Below are 23,798 nucleotides of genomic sequence, written 5' to 3' on the forward strand. Positions count from 1 at the left end.
GGACTTAACTCAGTCGTTTGAGTGCTCGCCTGAGGTGCTTGCATCACAGGATTGAACCACCTCTGTGTATCTATTCAACTGATTGTTATACGAGGGGGTGGGACTTAACTCAGTCGTTTGAGTGCTCGCCTGAGGTGCTTGCATCACAGGATTGAACCACCTCTGTGTATCTATTCAACTGATTGTTATACGAGGGGGTGGGACTTAACTCAGTGGGTTGAGTGCTCGCCTGAGGTGCTTGCATCACAGGATTGAACCACCTCTGTGTATCTATTCAACTGATTGTTATACGAGGGGGTGGGACTTAACTCAGTCGTTTGAGTGCTCGCCTGAGGTGCTTGCATCACAGGATTGAACCACCTCTGTGTATCTATTCAACTGATTGTTATACGAGGGGGTGGGACTTAACTCAGTGGGTTGAGTGCTCGCCTGAGGTGCTTGCATCACAGGATTGAACCACCTCTGTGTATCTATTCAACTGATTGTTATACGAGGGGGTGGGACTTAACTCAGTGGGTTGAGTGCTCGCCTGAGGTGCTTGCATCACAGGATTGAACCACCTCTGTGTATCTATTCAACTGATTGTTATACGAGGGGGTGGGACTTAACTCAGTGGGTTGAGTGCTCGCCTGAGGTGCTTGCATCACAGGATTGAACCACCTCTGTGTATCTATTCAACTGATTGTTATACGAGGGGGTGGGACTTAACTCAGTGGGTTGAGTGCTCGCCTGAGGTGCTTGCATCACAGGATTGAACCACCTCTGTGTATCTATTCAACTGATTGTTATACGAGGGGGTGGGACTTAACTCAGTGGGTTGAGTGCTCGCCCGAGGTGCTTGCATCACAGGATTGAACCACCTCTGTGTATCTATTCAACTGATTGTTATACGAGGGGGTGGGACTTAACTCAGTCGTTTGAGTGCTCGCCCGAGGTGCTTGCATCACAGGATTGAACCACCTCTGTGTATCTATTCAACTGATTGTTATACGAGGGGGTGGGACTTAACTCAGTGGGTTGAGTGCTCGCCCGAGGTGCTTGCATCACAGGATTGAACCACCTCTGTGTATCTATTCAACTGATTGTTATACGAGGGGGTGGGACTTAACTCAGTCGTTTGAGTGCTCGCCCGAGGTGCTTGCATCACAGGATTGAACCACCTCTGTGTATCTATTCAACTGATTGTTATACGAGGGGGTGGGACTTAACTCAGTCAGTGCTCGCCCGAGGTGCTTGCATCACAGGATTGAACCACCTCTGTGTATCTATTCAACTGATTGTTATACGAGGGGGTGGGACTTAACTCAGTGGGTTGAGTGCTCGCCCGAGGTGCTTGCATCACAGGATTGAACCACCTCTGTGTATCTATTCAACTGATTGTTATGAGGGGGTGGGACTTAACTCAGTGGGTTGAGTGCTCGCCCGAGGTGCTTGCATCACAGGATTGAACCACCTCTGTGTATCTATTCAACTGATTGTTATACGAGGGGGTGGGACTTAACTCAGTGGGTTGAGTGCTCGCCCGAGGTGCTTGCATCACAGGATTGAACCACCTCTGTGTATCTATTCAACTGATTGTTATACGAGGGGGTGGGACTTAACTCAGTGGGTTGAGTGCTCGCCCGAGGTGCTTGCATCACAGGATTGAACCACCTCTGTGTATCTATTCAACTGATTGTTATACGAGGGGGTGGGACTTAACTCAGTCGGAGTGCTCGCCCGAGGTGCTTGCATCACAGGATTGAACCACCTCTGTGTATCTATTCAACTGATTGTTATACGATGGGGTCGGACTTAACTCAGTGGTTTGAGTGCTCGCCCGAGGTGCTTGCATCACAGGATTGAACCACCTCTGTGTATCTATTCAACTGATTGTTATACGAGGGGGTGGGACTTAACTCAGTGGAGTGCTTGCTTGCAACAGGATCCACCTCTGTGTATCTATTCAACTGATTGTTATACGAGTGCTTAACTCAGTCCTCGCCCGAGGTGCTTGCATCACAGGATTGAACCACCTCTGTGTATCTATTCAACTGATTGTTATACGAGGGGGTGGGACTTAACTCAGTGGTTTGAGTGCTCGCCCGAGGTGCTTGCATCACAGGATTGAACCACCTCTGTGTATCTATTCAACTGATTGTTATACGAGGGGGTGGGACTTAACTCAGTCGTTGAGTGCTCGCCCGAGGTGCTTGCATCACAGGATTGAACCACCTCTGTGTATCTATTCAACTGATTGTTATACGAGGGGGTGGGACTTAACTCAGTGGGTTGAGTGCTCGCCCGAGGTGCTTGCATCACAGGATTGAACCACCTCTGTGTATCTATTCAACTGATTGTTATACGAGGGGGTGGGACTTAACTCAGTGGGTTGAGTGCTCGCCCGAGGTGCTTGCATCACAGGATGAACCACCTCTGTGTATCTATTCAACTGATTGTTATACGAGGGGGTGGGACTTAACTCAGTGGGTTGAGTGCTCGCCCGAGGTGCTTGCATCACAGGATTGAACCACCTCTGTGTATCTATTCAACTGATTGTTATACGAGGGGGTGGGACTTAACTCAGTCGTTTGAGTGCTCGCCCGAGGTGCTTGCATCACAGGATTGAACCACCTCTGTGTATCTATTCAACTGATTGTTATACGAGGGGGTGGGACTTAACTCAGTCGTTTGAGTGCTCGCCTGAGGTGCTTGCATCACAGGATTGAACCACCTCTGTGTATCTATTCAACTGATTGTTATACGAGGGGGTGGGACTTAACTCAGTCGTTTGAGTGCTCGCCTGAGGTGCTTGCATCACAGGATTGAACCACCTCTGTGTATCTATTCAACTGATTGTTTTGGTTTTTTTTCGTTCCAACCAGTGCACCACAACTGGTCAAAGGCCGTGGTATGTGCTTTCTTGTCTGTGGGAAAGTGCATATAAAAGACCCCATGCTATTAATTGGAAAATGTATGGGGTTTTCTCTGATGACTACATGTCACAATTACCAAATGTTTGACATCCAATAGCCAATGATTAATTAATCAGTATGCTCTAATGGTATCGTTAAACAAAACAAACTTTAACTTATACCAGTTATGGAGCATTGGCTGGAACGAGAAATAACCCAACGTTCACTCTTCAGGCGAGTGTGTTACCACTGGGCTATGTCTCTCTCCCCCCCCCCCCCCCCCCCCCATCCCCGGACAAAATGTCACCGATATGAGTTTATCACATGACACTACATACAACATGTAACATATAGAGATTATTATACAAGTTTGTGGTTGGTAATGATTTTATGTAGCAAGTGTCAGGATTTTTGTAGTGCCTGAGTGACAGCGAGGGAGACAGTAATATGTGAAAAAAAAAAAAAAAAAAAAAAATTAAACTCTACACACTTACAGATTTCCTGTTTTTCAAGAACTATGTGTGTAGGGTTGAAAAACAGAGTGGAAATGTGGGGATGTTTCCTATAAAAGAGAAAATGTTCACAACTTACTTGGGAGACAACTGGAATAAAACTCCAACACAAAATTCTGTTTGTTGCATGTTTTGACCTGACAAAAAATAAATTCAAAGAGAAAATGGTTACTGGATTAAGAGAACAAAAAGTGAAATGGTCATGGAAATAAAATATAAAAAACAAACATTATGAGAGGACTACTGAAGCAATATATGTTTACTACCAGGCTCAACATTTCATTTCACATCAACTTATTTTCGTGCTTATATCCAATTAAAGGGACACGATCTAGTTACGGCTAGTTGTTAACCATTGTTTGTTGTCGTTTGCTTGTTGTTCATTTGTGAGATATTTCTTTACAATTCGTGAACATTTTCAGTAACAATAAAGTTCAGACAAGTAAGTGTCTCAATACAAAACGTTACAAACCCTTAAAACCAATAATTTTGCTAAGTCTTACGATATCTGGAGAGGGGATACAACCAGGACAGAACAGTTGGAACATGTCCAGGAGAGGTGAAAGGAACGCACCCCAAGTTGGGGAAATTTGCCGTGACGTAGGCATTATTGTGCTTCGACCGACATCTACCGTAACATCAGAATACTAACTTTCAAAATTATTTCAAGCAATTGGGACATGGGGATTCCCATGGTATTTATCGATATAAAACCTGCTTTTTCACTCCATTTGATAAAAACGTGATCTAAGTGTGTTACAGGTTTGTAGATTAACCAAATTATAATTTATTTTCGCTGGATGGAACTAGGGTGTGCGGCTTTAAGTTTCAAGCATGCTGTCCTGGGCACACACCTCAGCTATCTGTCCAGGACAGTGTGTTAGTTGTTAATTGTTAGTGGTATTACACATCTACCACTGAGTCGTTAAAACTCACTCTGGGTGGGAGCCGGTACCGTGCTGTGAACCCTGTACCTACCAGTGGGTTAGTGGTTAGTGAGAGAGAAGAGGGTGTAGTGGTATTACACATCTACCACTGAGTTGTTAAAACTCACTCTGGGTGGGAGCCGGTACCGTGCTGTGAACCCTGTACCTACCAGTGGGTTAGTGGTTAGTGAAAGAGAAGAGGGTGTAGTGGTCTTACACATCTACCACTGAGTTGTTAAAACTCACTCTGGGTGGGAGCCGGTACCGTGCTGTGAACCCTGTACCTACCAGTGGGTTAGTGGTTAGTGAAAGAGAAGAGGGTGTAGTGGTATTACACATCTACCACTGAGTCGTTAAAACTCACTCTGGGTGGGAGCCGGTACCGTGCTGTGAACCCTGTACCTACCAGTGGGTTAGTGGTTAGTGAAAGAGAAGAGGGTGTAGTGGTATTACACATCTACCACTGAGTCGTTAAAACTCACTCTGGGTGGGAGCCGGTACCGTGCTGTGAACCCTGTACCTACCAGTGGGTTAGTGGTTAGTGAAAGAGAAGAGGGTGTAGTGGTATTACACATCTACCCACTGAGTCTTTAAAACTCACTCTGGGTGGGAGCCGGTACCGTGCTGTGAACCCTGTACCTACCAGTGGGTTAGTGGTTAGTGAAAGAGAAGAGGGTGTAGTGGTCTTACACATCTACCACTGAGTCGTTAAAACTCACTCTGGGTGGGAGCCGGTACTGTGCTGTGAACCCTGTACCTACCAGTGGGTTAGTGGTTAGTGAGAGAGAAGAGGGTGTAGTGGTATTACACATCTACCCACTGAGTCGTTAAAACTCACTCTGGGTGGGAGCCGGTACCGTGCTGTGAACCCTGTACCTACCAGTGGGTTAGTGGTTAGTGAAAGAGAAGAGGGTGTAGTGGTATTACACATCTACCCACTGAGTCGTTAAAACTCACTCTGGGTGGGAGCCGGTACCGTGCTGTGAACTCTGTACCTACCAGTGGGTTAGTGGTTAGTGAAAGAGAAGAGGGTGTAGTGGTATTACACATCTACCCACTGAGTTGTTAAAACTCACTCTGGGTGGGAGCCGGTACCGTGCTGTGAACCCTGTACCTACCAGTGGGTTAGTGGTTAGTGAAAGAGAAGAGGGTGTAGTGGTATTACACATCTACCCACTGAGTTGTTAAAACTCACTCTGGGTGGGAGCCGGTACCGTGCTGTGAACCCTGTACCTACCAGTGGGTTAGTGGTTAGTGAAAGAGAAGAGGGTGTAGTGGTATTACACATCTACCACTGAGTTGTTAAAACTCACTCTGGTGGGAGCCGGTACCGTGCTGTGAACCCTGTACCTACCAGTGGGTTAGTGGTTAGTGAAAGAGAAGAGGGTGTAGTGGTCTTACACCTACCCAGTGAGTTGTTAAATAAACATTTTTTAACACATCTCGGCTACCTGGGTTGTCTGTCGAGGACAGTGGGTTAGTGGTTAGTGAAAGAAATGAGGGTGTAGTGGTCTTACACCTACCCAGTGAGTTGTTAAAACTCGCTCTGGGTGGGAGCCGGTACCGTGCTGTGAACCCTGTACCTACCAGTGGGTTAGTGGTTAGTGAAAGAGAAGAGGGTGTAGTGGTATTACACATCTACCACTGAGTCGTTAAAACTCACTCTGGGTGGGAGCCGGTACCGTGCTGTGAACCCTGTACCTACCAGTGGGTTAGTGGTTAGTGAAAGAGAAGAGGGTGTAGTGGTCTTACACATCTACCACTGAGTCGTTAAAACTCACTCTGGGTGGGAGCCGGTACCGTGCTGTGAACCCAGTACCTACCAGTGGGTTAGTGGTTAGTGAAAGAGAAGAGGGTGTAGTGGTATTACACATCTACCACTGAGTCGTTAAAACTCACTCTGGGTGGGAGCCGGTACCGTGCTGTGAACCCTGTACCTACCAGTGGGTTAGTGGTTAGTGAAAGAGAAGAGGGTGTAGTGGTATTACATATCTACCACTGAGTCGTTAAAACTCACTCTGGGTGGGAGCCGGTACAGTGCTGTGAACCCTGTACCTACCAGCCTGTAGTCCCATGGCTGAACAACGACACCACTAAGGCCAGTTCATGCTCAACATTTCATTTGAACTTATTTTCGTGCTTATATCCAATTAAGGTTCAAGTATGCTGTCATGGGCACACACCTCAGCTATCTGGGCTGTCTGTCCAGGACAGTGGGATAGTTGTTAGTGAGAGAGAAGAGGGTGTAGTGGTCTTACACCTACCCATTGAGTCGTTGAAACTCGCTCTGGGTGGAAGCCGGTGCCGGGCTACGAACCCTGTACCTACCAGCCTTATGTCGGATGACTTAACCACCACTGAGGCTGGTCAGGCCCCACAACTTCTCTCATAAGTTCAATGACCATAACTCTCTCAAACTTGATCTGTACCTCTATTATTAAACTACACACTTCTCTTGTAAGTTCAAGGACCATAACTCTCTCAAACTTGATCTGTACCTCTACTATTAACCTACACACTTCTCTCGTAAGTTCAAGGACCATAACTCTCTCAAACTTGATCTGTACCATTACTATTAACCTACACACTTCTCTCGTAAGTTCAAGGACCATAACTCTCTCAAACTTGATCTGTACCTCTACTATTAACCTACACACTTCTCTCGTAAGTTCAAGGACCATGACTCTCTCAAACTTGATCTGTACCTGTACTATTAACCTACACACTTCTCTCGTACGTTCAAGGACCATGACTCTCTCAAACTTGATCTGTACCTCTACTATTAACCTACACACTTCTCTCGTACGTTCAAGGACCATAACTCTCTCAAACTTGATCTGTACCTCTACTATTAACCTACACACTTCTCTCGTAAGTTCAAGGACCATAACTCTCTCAAACTTGATCTGTACCTCTACTATTAAACTACACACTTCTCTCGTACGTTCAAGGACCATAACTCTCTCAAACTTGATCTGTACCTCTATTAACCTACACACTTCTCTCGTACGTTCAAGGACCATAACTCTCTCAAACTTGATCTGTACCTCTATTAACCTACACACTTCTCTCGTACGTTCAAGGACCATAACTCTCTCAAACTTGATCTGTACCTCTACTATTAACCTACACACTTCTCTCGTACGTTCAAGGACCATAACTCTCTCAAACTTGATCTGTACCTCTACTATTAACCTACACACTTCTCTCGTACGTTCAAGGACCATAACTCTCTCAAACTTGATCTGTACCTCTACTATTAACCTACACACTTCTCTCGTACGTTCAAGGACCATAACTCTCTCAAACTTGATCTGTACCTCTACTATTAACCTACACACTTCTCTCGTACGTTCAAGGACCATAACTCTCTCAAACTTGATCTGTACCTCTACTATTAACCTACACACTTCTCTCGTAAGTTCAAGGACCATAACTCTCTCAAACTTGATCTGTACCACTACTATTAACCTACACACTTCTCTCGTAAGTTCAAGGACCATAACTCTCTCGAACTTGATCTGTACCTCTACTATTAAACTACACACTTCTCTCGTACGTTCAAGGACCATAACTCTCTCGAACTTGATCTGTACCTCTACTATTAAACTACACACTTCTCTCGTACGTTCAAGGACCATAACTCTCTCGAACTTGATCTGTACCTCTACTATTAACCTACACACTTCTCTCGTACGTTCAAGGACCATAACTCTCTCGAACTTGATCTGTACCTCTACTATTAACCTACACACTTCTCTCGTAAGTTCAAGGACCATAACTCTCTCGAACTTGATCTGTACCTCTACTATTAACCTACACACTTCTCTCGTAAGTTCAAGAACCATAACTCTCTCAAACTTGATCTGTACCATTACTATTAACCTACACACTTCTCTCGTAAGTTCAAGGACCATAACTCTCTCGAACTTGATCTGTACCTCTACTATTAACCTACACACTTCTCTCGTAAGTTCAAGGACCATAACTCTCTCAAACTTGATCTGTACCTCTACTATTAAACTACACACTTCTCTCGTACGTTCAAGGACCATAACTCTCTCAAACTTGATCTGTACCTCTATTATTAAACTACACACTAAAAACATTTTCACACTGTCTTTTAGGTACGTTAAATATGATAAAATATATTTAAATACAGTGAAACCTCTGAAAACCGGACCCTCTATAAACCGGAATCCCCTCAAAACTGGAAATTTTTCATGGCCCCTTTTTAAATATCTGTACAGAAGAGAACCTCTCTAAACCAGATAACTCTTAAAACCAGACTTTTTACTTGGTGCCGAGGGTGTCCGTTTTAGAAGAGTTTCACTGTATATGCATTAAATAACCATTCCAAACAGTCTATCCATCCATCCATACATGTATATTTATCCATCCATCCATCCATCCATCATCCATCCACCCATCCATCCACTGATCATTCCATCCATCCATACATCCATACATGTCTATTTATCCATCCATCCATCCATCCATCATCCATCCACCCATCCATCCACTGATCATTCCATCCATCCATACATCCATACATGTCTATTTATCCATCCATCCACTGATCATTCCATCCATCCATACATCCATCTATCCATTGATCGTTCCATCCATCCATTGATCATTCTATCCATCCATTGATCATTCCATCCATCCATCCATCCATTGATCATTCCATCCATCCATCCACCCATTGATCATTCTATCCATCCATCCATCCATTGATCATTACATCCACCCATCCATCCACTGATCATTCCATCCATCCATACATCCATCTATCCATTGATCATTCCATCTATCCATCCACCCATTGATCATTCCATCCACCCATTGATCATTCTATCCATCCATTGATCATTCTATCCATCCATCCATCCATCCATTGATTATTCCATCCATCCATCCACCCATTGATTATTCCATCCATCCATCCACCCATTGATCATTCTATTCATCCATCCATCCATTGATCATTCCATCCATCCATCCATCCATCCATCCTGTTATACTGCTAACTGTCTCACCTCGGCTTCAATCCTGTTGAGTAGAATCTTGATGGTGTTGTTTTCGAGGACGGAGGCTCGGTTCTGGACGAACTGGGAGGCGACACCGATGGTGAATGAGGCGAACACTGGACGGTGGTCACTGTTCAACAGGTTGTTTGCCGTGCCTAAACAAGTTAAAATAAAAAAGGAAGAAAGGAAATTGTTTATTTAATGACACACTCAACACATTTTATTTACAGTTATATGACGTCGGACATATGGTTAAGGACCACACAGATATTAAGGGGGGAAACCCGCTGTCGCCACTTCATGGGCTACTCTTTTCAATTAGCAGCAAGGGATCTTTTATATGCACCATCCCATAGACAGGATAGCACATACAATGGTCTTTGATGTACCAGTTGTGGTGCACTGGCTGAGCGAGAAATAAAAAAACATTGAAATGGAAGGTTTTTTCACCGAAAGTCTGCTCAAGTTGGCCAGTTTTTATTAGTGAGAAATTGAAGTCTGCTAAAGTTGCCCAGTTTTTATTAGTGAGAAATTGAAGTCTGCTCAAGTTGCCCAGTTTTTATTAGTGAGAAATTGAAGTCTGCTCAAGTTGGCCAGTTTTTATTAGTGAGAAATTGAAGTCTGCCCAAGTTGGCCAGTTTTTATTAGTGAGAAATTGAAGTCTGCTCAAGTTGGCCAGTTTTTATTAGTGAGAAATTGAAGTCTGCTCAAGTTGGCCAGTTTTTGTTAGTGAGAAATTGAAGTCTGCTCAAGTTGCCCAGTTTTTATTAGTGAGAAATTGAAGTCTGCTGTTTTAATTTGCCGTCAAGACACCAACTCATGCCTGATGTTGAGCCATTTCCTGTGACCAGTCAAGCAGTGTTGAGTTTTGAGCGAGTGTGTAATTCTGAATGTTTCCGAATGAATAATAAACATGACCAAACACTACAGGTATTTAATATACCAATAAATGTTCACTTTGCCTATCTTGATCACAACAGATGTTCACCTTGCCTATTTTGATCACAATAAATGTTCACTTTGCCTATCTTGATGACAATAGATGTTCACCTTGCTTATTTTGATCACAATAAATGTTCACTTTGCCTATCTTGATCACAATAAATGTTCACTTTGCCTATCTTGATCACAAAAATGTTCACTTTGCCTATCTTGATCACAATAAATGTTCACTTTGCCTATCTTGATCACAAAAATGTTCACTTTGCCTATCTTGATCACAATAAATGTTCACTTTGCCTATCTTGATCACAATAAATGTTCACTTTGCCTATTTTGATCACAATAAATGTTCACTTTGCCTATCTTGATCACAATAAATGTTCACTTTGCCTATCTTGATCACAATAAATGTTCACTTTGCCTATTTTGATCACAATAAATGTTCACTTTGCCTATTTTGATCACAATAAATGTTCACTTTGCCTATCTTGATCACAATAAATGTTCACTTTGCCTATTTTGATCACACTTCTCTCGTTAGTTCTGAGAAGGGAGAAATCATTTTTCCTACTTTTTCAATTCTAGATTAATATATCTATTAAGTATATAAAGATCAAGTTTGTTTTGTTTAACAACACCACTAGAGTAGGGCTTCCACGAGTCGAGTACTCGAAGATCAATTCGACCCGGACCCGAGTACCTGCCACTTACACAAGATGATAATGAGACTAAGGAATAAAGCAAAATAGCATTATGCGTCATAATTCCAGCGCTGAACATGGATGCCAAATTATGTCATTTTATTGGATTCCATACATGAATCTTTTGTTTTCCCTCCATGTCTCATAGTCCTATAATGTAACTGGCTGCAAGCATGTGGCAAAATGACATAAAACGGTACTCATGGAGACCCCACACTAGAGCACTTTGGTTTATTAATCATTGACTATTGGATGTGAAACGTTTGATCATTGTGACACATAGACGAAACCCACTACATTTTTTCATTAGCTGCAAGACATATTTTATATGCATTTTCACACAGACAGGATGACACATACCACAACTGTTGATATACCAGTTAGGGACACTGGTTGGGATGGGGGAAAAAAACAAATCAACGAAGTGGCTCATAAAAGGAATTGAATCCTTCGACCTAAGCATCTCAGTCAGATATTGCCCGGATGCCATCTCAGATACTGCCCTAATTCCATCTCAGTCAGATATTGCCCGGATGCCATCTCAGTCAGATATTGCCCTAATTCCATCTCAGTCAGATACTGCCCAGATGCAATCTCGGTCAGATATTGCCCGGATGCCATCTCGGTCAGATATTGCCCAGATGCCATCTCGGTCAGATATAGCCCGGATGCCATCTCAGTCAGATATTGCCCGGATGCCATCTCAGTCAGATATTTCCCAGATGCCATCTCAGTCAGATACTGCCCTAATTCCATCTCAGTCAGATATTGCCCGGATGCCATCTCAGTCAGATAGTGCCCTAATTCCATCTCAGTCAGATACTGCCCTAATTCCATCTCAGTCAGATATTGCCCGGATGCCATCTCAGTCAGATATTGCCCAGATGCCATCTCAGTCAGATATTGCCCTAATTCCATCTCAGTCAGATATTGCCTAATTCCATCTCAGTCAGATATTGCCCGGATGCCATCTCAGTCAGATATTGCCCGGATGCCATCTCAAGTCAGATATTGCCAGGATGCCATCTCAAGTCAGATATTGCCCGGATGCCATCTCAAGTCAGATATTGCCCGGATGCCATTTCAGTCAGATACTGCCCTGATGCCATCTCAGTCAGATATTGCCGGGATGCCATCTCAGTCAAATACTGCCCGGATGCCAGAGTAACCACTAAATAACATGTGTTTTACAGTAAGTTGTTTCAAAGTGTATCCCAAAACAAGATAGTTGCTAACTTCACAGTTGGAAAGACAAGGATTGGGATGTAGAGGTAGACTGTAAAAAAGTTGAAAAATAGGAGCTGCTAGATCGGGAAGAAATAACAAGGAATTCAAAATAGAGAAAGAAAAAAGAGAAGTGGAACTGAAAAACAACACAAAAGATCCCCCAAAAACCAAACATCCCCCCACATATTATATATACTCTGTCTAAACCAGACTCACTTCGTATCGTCGAAATCGTCAGGTTTACATAGAGGACCGGTTTAGAGAGAGTTCATCCAGAGTTATGGTTCTTGAATGATCGACAACTCACGATCAACAATGACAAATGAACCTAAGAGATAAATGGTAGCTGGACGGGGCTTTAAAAATGGACCGGTTTATGCAGAGATCCAGATTACACAGAATCCGGTTTAGACAGAGTCCACTGTATATATATAATATATATATATATATATATAACATCTTCTTACCATATGCGTGATTCTCAATGAAAGTGCCTGAATAGGAATGCCACAGAATTCGGTCACACCATGATGGCACGTTGATTCTCTCCTGCAAGGAACAAAGATTATTCACAATTTAAAGTATGCCTATTGCTTTGTTCACTCTTCCAGTCGTAATGTAATCACAATTTAAAGTAGGCCTATTGCTTTGTTCACTCTTCCAGTCATAATGCAATCACAATTTAAATTAGGACTATTGCTTTGTTCACTCTTCCAGTCATAATGCAATCACAATTTAAAGTAAGACTATTGCTTTGTTCACTCTTCCAGTCATAATGCAATCACAATTTAAATTAGGACTATTGCTTTGTTCACTCTTCCAGTCATAATGCAATCACAATTTAAAGTAAGACTATTGCTTTGTTCACTCTTCCAGTCATAATGTAATCACAATTTAAAGTAGGCCTATTGCTTTGTTCACTCTTCCAGTCATAATGTAATCACAATTTAAAGTAGGCCTATTGCTTTGTTCACTCTTCCAGTCATAATGCAATCACAATTTAAATTAGGACTATTGCTTTGTTCACTCTTCCAATCATAATGCAATCACAATTTAAAGTAGGCCTATTGCTTTGTTCACTCTTCCAGTCATAATGTAATCACAATTTAAATTAGGACTATTGCTTTGTTCACTCTTCCAGTCATAATGCAATCACAATTTAAAGTAGGCCTATTGCTTTGTTCACTCTTCCAGTCATAATGCAATCACAATTTAAAGTAGGCCTATTGCTTTGTTCACTCTTCCAGTCATAATGCAATCACAATTTAAAGTAGGCCTATTGCTTTGTTCACTCTTCCAGTCATAATGCAATCACAATTTAAAGTAGGCCTATTGCTTTGTTCACTCTTCCAGTCATAATGCAATCACAATTTAAAGTAGGCCTATTGCTTTGTTCACTCTTCCAGTCATAATGTAATCACAATTTAAAGTAGGCCTATTGCTTTGTTCACTCTTCCAGTCATAATGTAATCCACCGGAGGCATGCTCATGGCAGATGACCTACTCGACATAGAATGAATAAAGTTTGCTTTGTTCACTCTTCCAGTCATAATGTAATCCATTGGAGGCATGCTCATGGCAGATGACCTACTCAACATAGAATGAATAAAGTTTGCTTTGTTCACTCTTCCAGTCATAATGTAATCCACCGGAGGCATGCTCATGGCAGATGACCTACTCGACATAGAATGAATAAAGTTTGCTTTGTTCACTCTTCCAGTCATAATGTAATCCATTGGAGGCATGCTCATGGCAGATGACCTACTCGACATAGAATGAATAAAGTTTGTTTTGTTCACTCTTCCAGTCATAATGTAATCCACCGGAGGCATGCTCATGGCAGATGACCTACTCGACATAGAATGAATAAAGTTTGCTTTGTTCACTCTTCCAGTCATAATGTAATCCACCAGAGGCATGCTCATGGCAGATGACCTACTCAACATAGAATGAATAAAGTTTGCTTTGTTCACTCTTCCAGTCATAATGTAATCCATTGGAGGCATGCCCATGGCAGATGACCTACTCGTCATAGAATGAATAAAGTTTGTTTTGTTCACTCTTCCAGTCATAATGTAATCAATTGGAGGCATGCCCATGGCAGATGACCTACTCGACATAGAATGAATAAAGTTTGTTTTGTTCACTCTTCCAGTCATAATGTAATCCACCGGAGGCATGCTCATGGCAGATGACCTACTCGACATAGAATGAATAAAGTTTGCTTTGTTCACTCTTCCAGTCATAATGTAATCCATTGGAGGCATGCTCATGGCAGATGACCTACTCAACATAGAATGAATAAAGTTTGCTTTGTTCACTCTTCCAGTCATAATGTAATCCACCGGAGGCATGCTCATGGCAGATGACCTACTCGACATAGAATGAATAAAGTTTGCTTTGTTCACTCTTCCAGTCATAATGTAATCCATTGGAGGCATGCTCATGGCAGATGACCTACTCGACATAGAATGAATAAAGTTTGTTTTGTTCACTCTTCCAGTCATAATGTAATCCACCGGAGGCATGCTCATGGCAGATGACCTACTCGACATAGAATGAATAAAGTTTGCTTTGTTCACTCTTCCAGTCATAATGTAATCCACCAGAGGCATGCTCATGGCAGATGACCTACTCAACATAGAATGAATAAAGTTTGCTTTGTTCACTCTTCCAGTCATAATGTAATCCATTGGAGGCATGCCCATGGCAGATGACCTACTCGTCATAGAATGAATAAAGTTTGTTTTGTTCACTCTTCCAGTCATAATGTAATCAATTGGAGGCATGCCCATGGCAGATGACCTACTCGACATAGAATGAATAAAGTTTGTTTTGTTCACTCTTCCAGTCATAATGTAATCAATTGGAGGCATGCCCATGGCAGATGACCTACTCGACATAGAATGAATAAAGTTTGTTTTGTTCACTCTTCCAGTCATAATGTAATCCACCGGAGGCATGCTCATGGCAGATGACCTACTCGACATAGAATGAATAAAGTTTGTTTTGTTCACTCTTCCAGTCATAATGTAATCCACCGGAGGCATGCTCATGGCAGATGACCTACTCAACATAGAATGAATAAAGTTTGTTTTGTTCACTCTTCCAGTCATAATGTAATCCACCGGAGGCATGCTCATGGCAGATGACCTATTCAACATAGAATGAATAAAGTTTGTTTTGTTCACTCTTCCAGTCATAATGTAATCCACCGGAGGCATGCTCATGGCAGATGACCTACTCGACATAGAATGAATAAAGTTTGCTTTGTTCACTCTTCCAGTCATAATGTAATCCATTGGAGGCATGCTCATGGCAGATGACCTACTCGACATAGAATGAATAAAGTTTGCTTTGTTCACTCTTCCAGTCATAATGTAATCAATCGGAGGCATGCTCATGGCAGATGACCTACTCGACATAGAATGAATAAAGTTTGTTTTGTTCACTCTTCCAGTCATAATGTAATCCACCGGAGGCATGCTCATGGCAGATGACCTACTCGACATAGAATGAATAAAGTTTGCTTTGTTCACTCTTCCAGTCATAATGTAATCCACCGGAGGCATGCCCATGGCAGATGACCTACTCGGCATAGAATGAATAAAGTTTGCTTTGTTCACTCTTCCAGTCATAATGTAATCCACCGGAGGCATGCTCATGGCAGATGACCTACTCGACATAGAATGAATAAAGTTTGCTTTGTTCACTCTTCCAGTCATAATGTAATCCATTGGAGGCATGCTCATGGCAGATGACCTACTCGACATAGAATGAATAAAGTTTGCTTTGTTTAACCACACCACCAGAGCACATTTCATTAATCATCACCTATTAGATGTCAAACATTTGGTGATTTCAACATATAGTCACAGAGAGGAAACTCGCAACATTTTTCCATTAGTAGCAAGGGATCTTTTATATGCACCATCCCACAGACAGGACTGCACATACCACAGCCTTTGATATACCGGTCACAGTGCACCGGCTGGAACGAGAAATAGCCCAATAGAAGGAAGGAAGGAAATGGTTTCTTTAGTGATGCACTCAACACATTTTATTTACGGTTATATGGCGTCGGACATATGGTTAAGCACCACACAGATATTGAGAGCGGAAACCTACTGACGCCACTTAATGGACTATTCTTTTCGATTAGCAGCTCATACCACAGCCTTTGATGTACCAGTTGTGGTACACTGGCTGGAGTGAGAAATAGCCCAATGAGCCCACTGATGGGGATCGATCCCAAACTAACTACGCATCAGGCGTGCACTTTACCACTGGGCTATGTCTCGCACCCTAGCCCAATGGGACCACTGACAGGGATCGATCCTAGACCGCCACGCATCAGGTGTGCACTTTACCACTGGGCTATGTCTCGCACCCCACGCATCAGGCGTGCGCTTTACCACTGGGCTATGTCTCGCACCCCACGCATCAGGCGTGCGCTTTACCACTGGGCTATGTCTCGCACCCCACGCATCAGGCGTGCACTTTACCACTGGGCTATGTCTCGCACCCTAACCCAATGGGACCACTGACAGGGATCGATCCTAGACCGCCACGCATCAGGTGTGCACTTTACCACTGGGCTATGTCTCGCACCCTAACCCAATGGGACCACTGACAGGGATTGATCCTAGACCGCCACGCATCAGGTGTGCACTTTACCACTGGGCTATGTCTCACACCCTAGCCCAATGGGACCACTGACAGGGATCGATCCTAGACCGCCACGCATCAGGCGTGCGCTTTACCACTGGGCTATGTCTCGCACCCCACGCATCAGGCGTGCGCTTTACCACTGGGCTATGTCTCGCACCCCACGCATCAGGCGTGCGCTTTACCACTGGGCTATGTCTCGCACCCCACGCATCAGGCGTGCGCTTTACCACTGGGCTATGTCTCGCACCCCACGCATCAGGTGTGCGCTTTGCCACTGGGCTATGTCTCGCACCCCACGCATCAGGCGTGCGCTTTGCCACTGGGCTATGTCTCGCACCCCACGCATCAGGCGTGCACTTTGCCACTGGGCTATGTCTCGCACCCCACGCATCAGGCGTGCACTTTGCCACTGGACTATGTCTCGCACCCCACGCATCAGGCGTGCACTTTACCACTGGACTATGTCTCGCACCCCACGCATCAGGTGTGCACTTTACCACTGGGCTATGTCTCGCACCCCACGCATCAGGCGTGCGCTTTACCACTGGGCTATGTCTCGCACCCCACGCATCAGGTGTGCACTTTACCACTGGGCTATGTCTCGCACCCCACGCATCAGGCGTGCGCTTTACCACTGGGCTATGTCTCGCACCCCACGCATCAGGCGTGCACTTTACCACTGGACTATGTCTCGCACCCCACGCATCAGGTGCGCTTTACCACTGGGCTATGTCTCGCACCCCACGCATCAGGCGTGCGCTTTACCACTGGGCTATGTCTCGCACCCCACGCATCAGGTGTGCACTTTACCACTGGGCTATGTCTCGCACCCCACGCATCAGGCACTTTACCACTGGGCTATGTCTCGCACCCCACGCATCAGGCGTGCGCTTTACCACTGGGCTATGTCTCGCACCCCACGCATCAGGTGTGCACTTTACCACTGGGCTATGTCTCGCACCCCACGCATCAGGTGTGCACTTTACCACTGGGCTATGTCTCGCACCCCACGCATCAGGCGTGCGCTTTACCACTGGGCTATGTCTCGCACCCCACGCATCAGGCGTGCGCTTTACCACTGGGCTATGTCTCGCACCCCACGCATCAGGTGTGCACTTTACCACTGGACTATGTCTCGCACACCACGCATCAGGCGTGCACTTTACCACTGGGCTATGTCTCACACCCTAGCCCAATGGGACCACTGACAGGGATCGATCCTAGACCGCCACGCATCAGGCGTGCGCTTTACCACTGGGCTATGTCTCGCACCCCACGCATCAGGCATGCGCTTTACCACTGGGCTATGTCTCGCACCCCACGCATCAGGTGTGCACTTTACCACTGGGCTATGTCTCGCACCCCACGCATCAGGCGTGCGCTTTACCACTGGGTCTCGCACCCCACGCATATGTGCTCGCACTGGACTATGTCTCGCACCCCACGCATCAGGCGTGCGCTTTACCACTGGGTCTCACACCCTAGCTATGTCTCGCACCCCACGCATCAGGTGTGCACTTTACCACTGGGCTATGTCTCACACCCTAGCCCAATGGGACCACTGACAGGGATCGATGCCGCTCAGGTTACCACTGGGCTATGTCTCGCACCCCACGCATCAGGTGTGCGCTTTACCACTGGGCTATGTCTCGCACCCCACGTATCAGGCGTGCGCTTTACCACTGGGCTATGTCTCGCACCCCACGCATCAGGCGTGCGCTTTACCACTGGGCTATGTCTCACACCCCACGCATCAGGCGTGCGCTTTACCACTGGGCTATGTCTCGCACCCCACGCATCAGGCGTGCGCTTTACCACTGGGCTAAATGAATGAATGAATGAATGAATGAATGAATGAATGAATGAATGAATATATAAATGAATGAATGAATGAATGAATGAATGAAAATGAATGATGAATGAATGAATGAAAATGAATGAATGAATGAATGTATAAATGTATAAATGAATGAATGAATGAATGTATAAATGAACGATTGAATGAATGAATGAATGAATGAATGAATGAATGTATAAATGAACGATTGAATGAATGAATGAATGAATGAATGAATGAATGAATGAATGAATGAATGGATGTGTAACAACATCCCAGCACGAAAATAAAGATCGGCTATTGTGTGTCAAACAAGGTAAATACATCAATATAATTATTTCCATTAAAAATAAAAAATGTATAATTATGTAAAACACCCCCTAAAGAGCTGTGGGAAAGGATATTTAAACATTTTGTACCACACAAAAATCAAGGTAAGTATATTCTGTACTGAAATCAACCCATCTTTATTAGCAAAACCTTAACATGTATTACAGTTTAAAATGTAGGTACTTTGTTAAATTTATCTATTATGATATTAAGTCTTGCAATTTATGTAAATAAATAATTTACACATTTAAAATTTTGCAAATGTAAATGGTCACATGCAACCTTAAAGACCGGTTTGTATAGTGTGCTTGCACTGTATTACTATTACCGGGTAGTATTAGAGTAACAAATCTTTGGGTTCCAGTGTAAAGAAGAAAATGGCAGCAAAACAATGAATATTTTCTGTTTGTCATGTTTACACTGTATAACTTGAATAAACTGAAATCGGTAGGTATATTAATGTCATGGATAGGTCGAAGATTACCAGTACTGATGGCTAACTATTTGTTAGTGAAATGCTGCATGTGAATTTAAAGCAAATCGAGAGAAGTGACTTTCAGATGTTTCTTTTGTTTTCGTACGATCGTAGTGTTATACATGTAGATGGGTTTCGTTTTTGAATTTTTTACCACATGCCATCGAGATCGCTCAAAGCAATTTTTAGAGGCCCCAGTCTAAAAACCACTGGCCTTGGACATCGAGCCACCATATTGTACAAACCTTGGATATGAAAAGTTAATGACATCATGACTTTATTAAAATTACCACCCCACCCCACCCCCCAAAAATGGCAATACAGCAAATTATATATATATATATATATATATATATATATATATATATATATATATATATATATATATATATATATATATATATATATATATATATATATAAACTGACGATCAACTGACGATCAAAAGAAAGTATACCAATTATTTTTTCAAAGTATTAAAAACACAAAACACAAGTTGATGCAAATGTTATATTTTGAAAGTATAATAATTTTGCGATAAATAACCACGAGTATACTCAATAAAACCCATAAAATGATATCACAGTTCACAACAGCACTAGGGGTGAAATGTGCGATTTCATAAAGGACCACTCAAAATGAAGGTGAATAAATTTGACCACAAAAAACATGTTTCAATAGCGTGTATGTTCACCATGTGCAAGTATGCAAGCATGGACCCGACGTTGGACAGATTTCCGTCAATGACAATAAGGTCTGTCCGCTGTTGACCACAGATACCGCCCCAAACCATCACAGATCCACCACCAAACGGTTCAGTCTCCTGAACACAGCACGGACCTGTTCTCTCTCCTGCACATCGGTATATCCGAGTCCTGCCATCAGCTCTGAATAACTGGAACCTGCTCTCATCAGAAAAGAGTACACGTTGCCAGTTCTGATGTTGCCAATGTTGAAACTAATGTGCACACGGTAAACGTCGAAGTCGATGTTGCCTCGTCAATGTCATCCCTCTGAATGGTCGATAGGCCCTGATACCATGCTGTCGTAGTCAACGATGTACAGTGTGATGACTGATGACATGTCCAAGGCCAGTCGCTGCAGATGACGTCATAATGAGGAATCTGTTACGTAAGTGTAAGATGTGGAGATGGCGGTCCTCATTGGCTGTTGTGACATGGGGTCTTCCACTTCATGATCTGTCTGCAGTCTTGCCAGTCACCATGTAACACTGTATCAATCTGGTGATTGTCAGTTTTGTGCAATTCAGGATTCTTGCCACATGGGCATAACTCGCACCCACCTGCACCATACCAATAGCTATCTCTTTCTTCAGCAGTTAGCCTTGCCATGTTCTCTGGTGTTTTACTGTTGACTGAAGCATGTTCTAAGCAATGGCACCCTTTTTTATACCTTATGTGCATGAGTATCATGTTTCTAATGCAGTATAAATTTGATGAATAAACTCATTTTTCACGTGCGACATCACCCAAACGCAGCAATGTGCGACTATTCGTCATTGATTGCATTATAATGAACAATACTGGAACCTATCTAACCTTCCATGAACGTGTATTGTGTTTATTTATCATAAAAATAATTGGTATACTTTCTTTTGATCGTCAGTTTATATATATATGTTACAGTCAATGTGTAAAACCAGGCAATCTGTAGAATGCCTGAAAATTTCAGGTAATCTGTAAAGTAACTGATTCACTCAGGCATTCTGTATATTGCCTAAATATTTCAGGCAATATACACATTGCCTGACTTTTCAAGGTAATTTCTAGACACATTGCCTGAAATGAAAGATCCACCATTCATTGACAGCAATTGTTGTAAAGGTAAACACACCTAGTGACAAAATGCAATATTAGTTCAAATTATGTAATTTATTTCAAATAAAAATCTCCACAAAGACATTCTCCAAAAACAAAACACTGACGAAAAGCTTGACATCAAAGTAACTAAGATTCAAAATATTGCTTTTAATCTCACACTGTCTTAATCTGTTAATTCTATACTTTGAAAGAATAATCGGTTATATCCTCCACTGCAGAATTATCTCCCCTTGCCAGATGTATAACCTACACCCGCGCATGGGTAGACCGTATATCCTCATTATCGATTCAAAGTCCGGAATGACTGAATCAAAAAAGACCTCCCTCGGGGTGGGTGGGAGGTAACGGTTGTTGTGCTAGTACTAGGTAAGTATGAATAATAATGAAAATTAGAAGAAAAAATTTATAATAGTCTTATTCAACTTACCGTACTAGCACAACAACAATGCTATAACAGACGTGATATAACACTGTTAAAGCACGAGAATTTAACATTAAAGGGAGGAGGTAAGAAAACAAGGAGGACTTACCCATTCAACCAGTAGTGTTCGTCTCAAGTAATGATACAGTGAAAAAGCAACCCACATCATACGAGGTATAAAATGTCAAAGTGACTTTTAAATTGAAGAACTACAACCCCAATTAAAAGTAAACCAAGTTAACAAGGTGAGGAAACCCGCACACCAAATAATGGTAAAAGACACTCGACTGCCCCAGATAGTCAACCATCCACCCCCCACTTCCTAACAGGAGGTGGAGAACTATCTCCCAGAAAGACTGCTGCTAGCGACCGGACGGAATAAAGGTCGCCCCCTACTCGTGGCCCTGCACACCGAAATGAGTTGCTGCCCTGTAATGACTGACTGAATCCACCGAGTTCCATCCGGACCAACAGCCATATCACGGAAATAAAACCGGTCAAACGTGTGTCGACCTTTCCAAAATCCCGCACTCATGACCTTGAAAATGTCCAAAGAATCATGAAAATTAAGGGAAGCAGAAATCGCCCGAATCTCATGAGGTCGAACGGAGAAATTCCGCAGAACATGATCACCCGCCTTCTCATATGCCAGTTTGATGGTTGCAGCAATCCATCTTGACAAAGCATTCTTCGTAATGTCTCCTGGTTGGCATGTGAATGAGATAAACAGTCTCTTAGTGTTTTGCCGGAGATTTCTAGTACGCTCCAAATAGAATTTCAAAGCCCGCACCGGACAAAGAAGTCTATCAGAATTATCCGCAGAAAGCGTACGAGATAAACACTGAATGATGGCCGGAGGAAACTCTTCCCCTGGCACCTGGTTCTTAGCCACGAAAACAGAATCAGTACGTAATGTAACTGACCCATCCGTATTGTAATCCACCAAATCATGCAAAAAAGCATGAATCTCACTAATACGACGGCAAGCCGCTAGTAAGACCAGAAACAAAGTTTTCCACGTCGAATGACGAAGGCTGGCGAATTTCAAAGGCTCATAGGGCTTGCCTTTGAGTGCATGCAGAACCAGAAAAACATTCCATTTAGGCAAAATGGCAGAACTTGAAACTCGTAAGCTCTGCCGTCGTAGAGGAACCGCAATCCCGATGGATTGGAACATGCAGGTAGCGTCCTTCAAATCGATGGATGCCGCCCATTCCCCCACCTGAAGCAAAGCGCGAACAGACTGAACCGTCTCCATCTTCATAGATGGAATAACGACGTAAGAATTCAGCGACTTCAGGTTTAGAATTGGTCGCCACTCGCCATTCTTCTTCTGGGCGAAGAACAGATGGAAATAAAATCCCGGAGTGCCCAAATCCACCTCCTGGATGGCTTTCTTGTCGAGAAACTCGACAACCATCTTCTCCACCAGTACTCATTTGTCAACAGGCAGTACTGCAGGTAACCGGGGGGAGGACGTCAGTGGAGGGGGTGAAGAAAACGGAATTCTGTATCCGTTGCGGACAACCGACAAAACCCATGGGTCCAGATCTGGCAGTTCGCACCAACTTTGAACAAAATGACGCAATCTGCCCCCCACAGGAAGATCTGCTAACGGAACCTCCGTAAGCAGATGTCGATTGTCCACGCACCCTCATCCCGGCTGCTTCCCACCCCTGGGCGCCTGGGCGCCTTGCCCCGAGCGGAACCACGAAAACATGCCGGCTTCCACCAAAAACGTCCCTGTTTAGATGAACCATGGGCATTACCAGACTGCACGCCCGAATCTGACACCACAGGGATCTGATAACTGTCAAGAAAAGTTGATTTCTTAACAGGTGGAGGCTTAAAAGTAGACGCCGCCTGGCGCTTACGAGCAGTTTGGGACGGCGCAGCAGGGATGAATTTCGCCACTTCTTGGTCCATGACCAAGTTAAAACTGGTCCCAAAAAGTAAGGTTTCCCTTACTGAGCGACTACGAAAGTAGG

At 43.6% G+C, this 23,798-nt stretch overlaps 1 protein-coding gene across 1 annotated transcript in view; it reads right to left on the reverse strand.

The window, feature by feature from the left end:
- LOC121368544 (phosphatidylinositol 3,4,5-trisphosphate 5-phosphatase 2A-like) overlaps positions 1 to 23,798 on the reverse strand; it is a 117,014-nt gene that overhangs the window by 11,842 nt on the left and 81,374 nt on the right. The window contains exons 18-20 of the mRNA XM_041493284.1: positions 12,703 to 12,784; positions 9,375 to 9,520; positions 3,486 to 3,543 (exon numbers count right to left, since the gene is read on the reverse strand). Coding sequence (XP_041349218.1) covers positions 3,486 to 3,543; positions 9,375 to 9,520; positions 12,703 to 12,784 — 286 coding nt within the window. The remainder of the gene's footprint in view (positions 1 to 3,485; positions 3,544 to 9,374; positions 9,521 to 12,702; positions 12,785 to 23,798) is intronic.

The sequence above is a fragment of the Gigantopelta aegis genome, chromosome 1, assembly GCF_016097555.1.
Source record: "Gigantopelta aegis isolate Gae_Host chromosome 1, Gae_host_genome, whole genome shotgun sequence".
NCBI classification, from domain to species: domain Eukaryota; kingdom Metazoa; phylum Mollusca; class Gastropoda; order Neomphalida; family Peltospiridae; genus Gigantopelta; species Gigantopelta aegis.